The sequence below is a fragment of the Micropterus dolomieu genome, linkage group LG07, assembly GCF_021292245.1.
Source record: "Micropterus dolomieu isolate WLL.071019.BEF.003 ecotype Adirondacks linkage group LG07, ASM2129224v1, whole genome shotgun sequence".
Lineage (NCBI taxonomy): Eukaryota > Metazoa > Chordata > Actinopteri > Centrarchiformes > Centrarchidae > Micropterus > Micropterus dolomieu.
This window is the reverse complement of record NC_060156.1, coordinates 456,450-462,581: the sequence shown is the minus strand read 5'-3', so window position 1 is coordinate 462,581 and position 6,132 is coordinate 456,450. Positions and strand designations below refer to the sequence as shown.

At 41.4% G+C, this 6,132-nt stretch overlaps 1 protein-coding gene across 5 annotated transcripts in view; it reads right to left on the bottom strand.

The window, feature by feature from the left end:
• The window catches only part of gtdc1 (glycosyltransferase-like domain containing 1), a 45,343-nt gene that overhangs the window by 26,387 nt on the left and 12,824 nt on the right, over window positions 1-6,132 (bottom strand). For all 5 annotated transcript variants that reach the window (XM_046053734.1, XM_046053731.1, XM_046053732.1 and 2 more), the window contains exon 2: window positions 3,320-3,510. In XM_046053734.1, the coding sequence (XP_045909690.1) occupies window positions 3,320-3,510 (191 nt within the window). The remainder of the gene's footprint in view (window positions 1-3,319; window positions 3,511-6,132) is intronic.

The window sequence follows — 6,132 nt, the reverse complement described above, 5'->3', positions numbered from 1 at the left end:
GACTTGTTGGACTTGGCTTAGGACTTATTGTCTTGACTTGGGACTTATTGTCTTGACTTGGGAATTGTTGGATTTGGCTTAGGACTTATTGTCTTGACTTGGGACTTAATGTCTTGACTTGGGACTTGTTGGACTTGGCTTAGGACTTATTGTCTTGACTTGGGACTTATTGTCTTGACTTGGGAATTGTTGGATTTGGCTTAGGACTTATTGTCTTGACTTGGGACTTAATGTCTTGACTTGGGACTTGTTGGACTTGGCTTAGGACTTATTGTCTTGACTTGGGACTTATTGTCTTGACTTGGGACTTGTTGGACATGGATCAGGCCCTCATAGCCAACACAAGAGACATATAGACAGAAATAAAAACCTGCAGGATGGACTTTTGGAATTCTTTTTATAAAAACGTGACACAACCTTGGAGACAAACGTCTTTGTCAGCTGATGTGTCCCCACGATAACGATGTGGACCAGCACGACCAGGTCTTCCCCTGTGGGTGATCCTGCAGTCCTGACCCTCTGATGATGATATACTGTTAACCACATTATCCGAACCCTCTGTGCTCAGAGTCTTTGAAGATCTGGATCATCCCTGACTGACCCCACCTCTCCTTCATCACTCACCTACCACCTCACCCCCCCTCTCCTTTTCAACCCCCCACAGGATCTTTAATGTGGCTTCTCCACGAGCCACCGCTGATAACTGGGAGCCTCTCAGACCTGGATTAGACTAATTTCCTGGACCCGCTCGGGTCTTTTTTCAGGCCTGTGGTACAAAAGTAGAACGGGAATCTCTCTGACTCAAACCAGATGAGTCTATTTTTACTCTGTTCACTGCCAAGAATAGTCGGAAGGACTTCCTGTGTTCAGAGTTAAGAGTTACTGAGTGAATCCATGTGGACACAGACGATCTGTGTTTCTTGCTCAGATTTCTCTAAAGACGTCTGTGTTTTCTTACCGAAGCTTTGGGCTTTTAACAAGATATCACAGATCACATGAGCTTCAGCAAACAAACCAACCAAACGTCCATGAAACAGAAACATCTAAAAGAGACTCCCAAGGTCAAACACTTCTGACAAGCTAACACTAACATGGCATTTAATATTTAATGTGCTATCATTATGTAGCATTCAGCACCTTTACCCTGTAACATGCTAACATTACATAGCGTTTAATAATGTTTGCTGTAATTAACATTTAGCATAACAAAATAACAAGTATTCTTACCTTTCCATCTACAAACATCCCTCTCAGCAGGCTAACATGTTTGGTAGCTAATGTGACTTTTGTGAGTCTTGGACGCTAAATTAGCCTTTCTGATGTACGATGATCTTCTAACACATTTTTAGCCATGCTAGCTGCGTTGCTCTACGGGTGTTTTTTTATCCTCCCCTCAGGATGAACTGTTATAACTTTAGTGATCATTTATTTATTTTTAGTAGCACAACGACAAACAAACATACATAAATACACTGTATGAATTATGCAGGAGAGGTAAGAAACCCCGAAGGGCTTATAGTGAAACCTCCCCTCTGGGTTTTCAATTGATATTAAACAAAAATTATTATAGAAAAAATAATGACAACAATGATAAACTATTAAAGAAAACATGCACAACACACATACTGAATCTGACACTTCATCTAGCGCCATCATCAGGTCAACATGTTCCAACACTTTGGTTTATGACATATGCTAACATGGTAAACTAAGATAGGGAAGATGGTTACATTATGTTTTTAGTATTGTGAGCATGTTAGCATGCTGGTGTTAGCATTTAGCTCATAGCAACACTGTGCTAAGGAACAGCCTGGCAGAGCTGCTAGCACGTAGACTCAGTCTGGCTAAACAGGACATCACTGACGAGTTCACAGAAACGTCTACAGAGACTCCGGAGGTCAGACACTTGGGGAATTTCCACATTCGATAACATATAAAGTTTCTGTGGTGGTGATGTTCCTGGTCTGGTTCATATAAATGTTTATTGTTGTTCATGAAGAAGTTATTTCATAGAAACTACTTTCCTCAAACCGCTGGCTGCTAGAACAGTAGAAGAGCTTTAAGCTGCAGTTTAAACGTAATCTGCTGCTGAAGAAATCCCTGAATCCTGACGAATGGAAAATAAAATCAAATAAACTGTTGCTGGATAAATTTGTAATGAGGACGGCTTGAAGCCTTTTAAGTCCTGATGACTGTAATTTAAATATTCTAAGGCGACGTGTTTTCATGATGCAGCAGCTTCGAAACTTTAGGAATGAACACTTGTTTGAATTCAGAACAAAATCAAAGGGCAGCGCAGTGAAACAGTGAATCATGTTTGTACATGATGCCCTTTAAAAGCACAGTCTGAGAATGAGTCAGCCCCCCACACTGAAACACACTCTGCATCTCTAGAGAGGAACTATCAATACAGATCAGATGCATCAGGCTGATGTTGGTCTGTTATTGACTTCTATCATCAGATCTGACTGAGCAGCTTCACACGTCACTGAAACCTGCACTGAAATCTTCCTCACGCTGCTCTCGTCTTCACTTTTTAAACTCAAGAGCACAGAAAGATTCCGAATAAAGTTATCCAGTTAAACCTGAGTGTTCATGAATTAAAAAGACATGTTAATACCAGCGTTACCCGTACCACCAGAATCTGTACCACCATAATCTGTACCAGTATTACCAGCGTTACCCGTACCACCAGAATCTGTACCACCAGAATCTGTACCAGTATTACCAGCGTTACCCGTACCACCAGAATCTGTACCACCAGAATCTGTACCAGTATTACCAGCGTTACCCGTACCACCAGAATCTGTACCACCAGAATCTGTACCAGTATTACCAGCGTTACCCGTACCACCAGAATCTGTACCACCAGAATCTGTACCAGTATTACCAGCGTTACCCGTACCACCAGAATCTGTACCAGTATTACCAGCGTTACCCGTACCACCAGAATCTGTACCACCAGAATCTGTACCAGTATTACCAGCGTTACCCGTACCACTAGAATCTGTACCACCAGAATCTGTACCAGTATTACCAGCGTTACCCGTACCACCAGAATCTGTACCAGTATTACCTGCTGTTACCTGTACCAGCACCACATGGACCAGCGTTACCGGTACCAATATTACTTGTACCAATGTCACCGATACTAATGGTATTGCACAATTGTACAAGTGCTACGTGTCCAAATATTACACGTGCGAGTGTTAACCTGTACGCTCTCACCTTTGGCAGCATTAGCTGAACAAGTGTTACATGTACACAGTTCACCTGTACAAGTGTGAATGCATCCAAATGTCACCTGTACGAGTCTCACCTGTATGACGGACAGGTGGGGATGGTTTGGCTGAAGTGCAGCGCCGCCGTTCTCGCCCTCCAGTGCCATTTCTTGGCAGGCAGCGTGAAGACGGAGCAGCCGTCGATGTTTTCTTTCAGCAGGTCGATCAGCTGTTTGTGGGAGCCGCCGTAAAACGCCTCCACCAGCAGAACGCTGGGAGTCTGAGAGCCCTGACAGAGAGGAGACGGGATTACTGATCGTACGGATCAGGTGTTACGGTGAGGTTGCATTATTTATGTTTCTACCTATAAAGCACTGATGTGTGTTGTAGAGATTAACTTTAACGTTTGTTATTTCCTCCTGTTCGAGCTTTATGTTAAACTGTATCTATATAAAATAACTTTAATTAAATAATGATTGTTTCTGATTAATTAATGTGAATTTGTGGCATTTTAAGATAATAAAAACTAAAAGATAGATAGTCTGATTCTGTATGAACATGAGATATCAGTGCGGTTGTGTGTCTCACATGTGAATATAATATTTAGTTTTTCTTCTGCAAACTGATTCTCTCTGGCCGATGAATCAATAATAAATATATTCATTAGACACAGCAGGAAAACAGTGCATCTTTTTAACAGATCAATATTTAAATAGTATGTCTACATCCTGTTGTTGGTGTCAGAGCAACAAAGCAAAACTCAGGATGACTGAACATGAAAAACTAGAGGTGTTTGAAAATCTCACGTCAGACACGTCTCAACACCGACTCTCCAAGCACGGTCTGTAAAACACGACCGGCAGACCAATAAAAATATAATCAATGACCGATTTAATAGTCACAGTTAAATATGTGGTTGTAGATCAGAACTTTATTAGTCCTGAGAGGATAAACCTGATCAGAGAGACATCAGAGTGCCACCACACTCAACTCTCCACATTTCACTATATTTAATACAATAAATGAACTAATAAAAGGCTCTAAACTGATCACAAGGGAAAAGAAGCTGAACCAAACTTTGAAAATGTCACAGCTGATCTCAGACAGTGAACACACCAAACGGACCTTCAGCCTGCACATTAACCAACAGTCCGTCCTGTTCTTCCTCTCGTTAGCAGAAAGGCTGCTCCTTCAACAAACTAACTTCCTGTTGTTGTCTGAATAAATAAAGTTTATACGCTGCAGGTGTGATGGCATTCATAAAAGCAGCAGTTTACTTACTGTTGCACCAAATGTGAGTCCATTCATTGATTAATCTACAGAAAATTAATCTGCAACTATTTGGATCATTTAAAGGAAGGTTCACCTTAGACAAACATGTCACATCCTCTGATGTCAATCATTATCAGGATCAAAGTCAAATCTTTATTTCTTTCAGGTTAAAGGCTGATTTCTGCTCCTGAGTGAACGTTACTGTGGTTTAAACTTCTCAGAGGATCACTTCACAGATCTGAGGCAGAACATTCAGAACTATTAAAATCTGTTTTAATATGCACGAGGAAAATTAAGTAAAATATTTTTTTCACTCCCTTTTCCTTAACAATATATAATAATAATACAATAAACTTTATTTATACAGCACTTATCTAGACAGAGTTACAAAGTGCTTTAACTGATTGAAATGTTTTTAATTTGTGTTCAAACAGGCAAATTTAATTTATTTTCTGTCTTAATAGAAAAATTAATTGCTGATTCGTTTGTGATTCAAATTAATGAAATCATTTATTGAACATTGGGTATTTTGTTTTTGTGGGAAATGATCTCATCATCATCGTTACTGTTTTGCTGCCCGGCCATGGGTGAAATTTTATCACTCAACAGAAAGTAAATCTAAAACTATTTGGATAACTGACTTTGTCCTCAGGTCTGAACTTCTGAAGACTTCACCTTGAACCCAGAGGAACATTTCTGACTGTTACAGGCTGAACCAGAGGTTCCCAGTCTGAGGCCCTGGAGCTCTCAGGGGTCCTGAGAAAAACCCGCAGGGTCAGCAGATCACTCACCAGATGAACTGAATGTGTGTTCATTATTTCACTCATTTATAAACACATGAAATGACAAAGAATCTCAAATGTAAAGCGTGCAGCGGCCGGGTGGAGGCGGCGTGGTGATGAAGAGCTCATCTTCCTCATCATTTCCTTTCACTCAGTAAATGGAAAACTATTGTTGTTGACACAGAAAGTTAACTTTGCAGCAACAAACCACAATAAATCATAATACCCGTTTATTGGCAGCACAATTGTGTCCTGATAGAGAAGCTCAGAGTCCATTATGATGCCAGGAGGTTTAACAGGAAGTGGACATCTTACGGTCCCCGAGCTTTCTGTCCTTCCACTGAATTCCATCCTAAAGATTTCCAGTCCAGCCTCCATTTAGCTGCCCACAATGGGAGCTAATGTAGCTGCAGCACTCAGCGTCGCCCACAGACTGCTCAATCAGTCAATATCTGCTCCCTGCAGCTCTGTAATGCCACTCATATCTGGAGAAGGAAATGAGCAGACGCCGCCGCTACGGTTCAGCAGAGGTTAAATGCAAATGTGTCAAAAAATAAAAATCTGATTGGGAACAGAAGCGTACTGTTGCCCATTGTGCTCACACGGCCCAATCTATTTCCTGAATGCTGCCAAAATAATGTGAAATATGAAAATGTGAACGTGTCAGATGGTTCGATTAACTCGGCGGCCTCCGACCTTATGGCCGTTAAATGAAGAAATGTGGTCGGGGTTCAGGTTCAGGCTCAGAGCGGACCAGATCACACTGTTTCACTATCACCAGCACTACAGGCTGGAAGAGACCAAGAGCCGCTTCACCACAACACAAACGCACATAAAATATAACGGGGTGGGGGGGG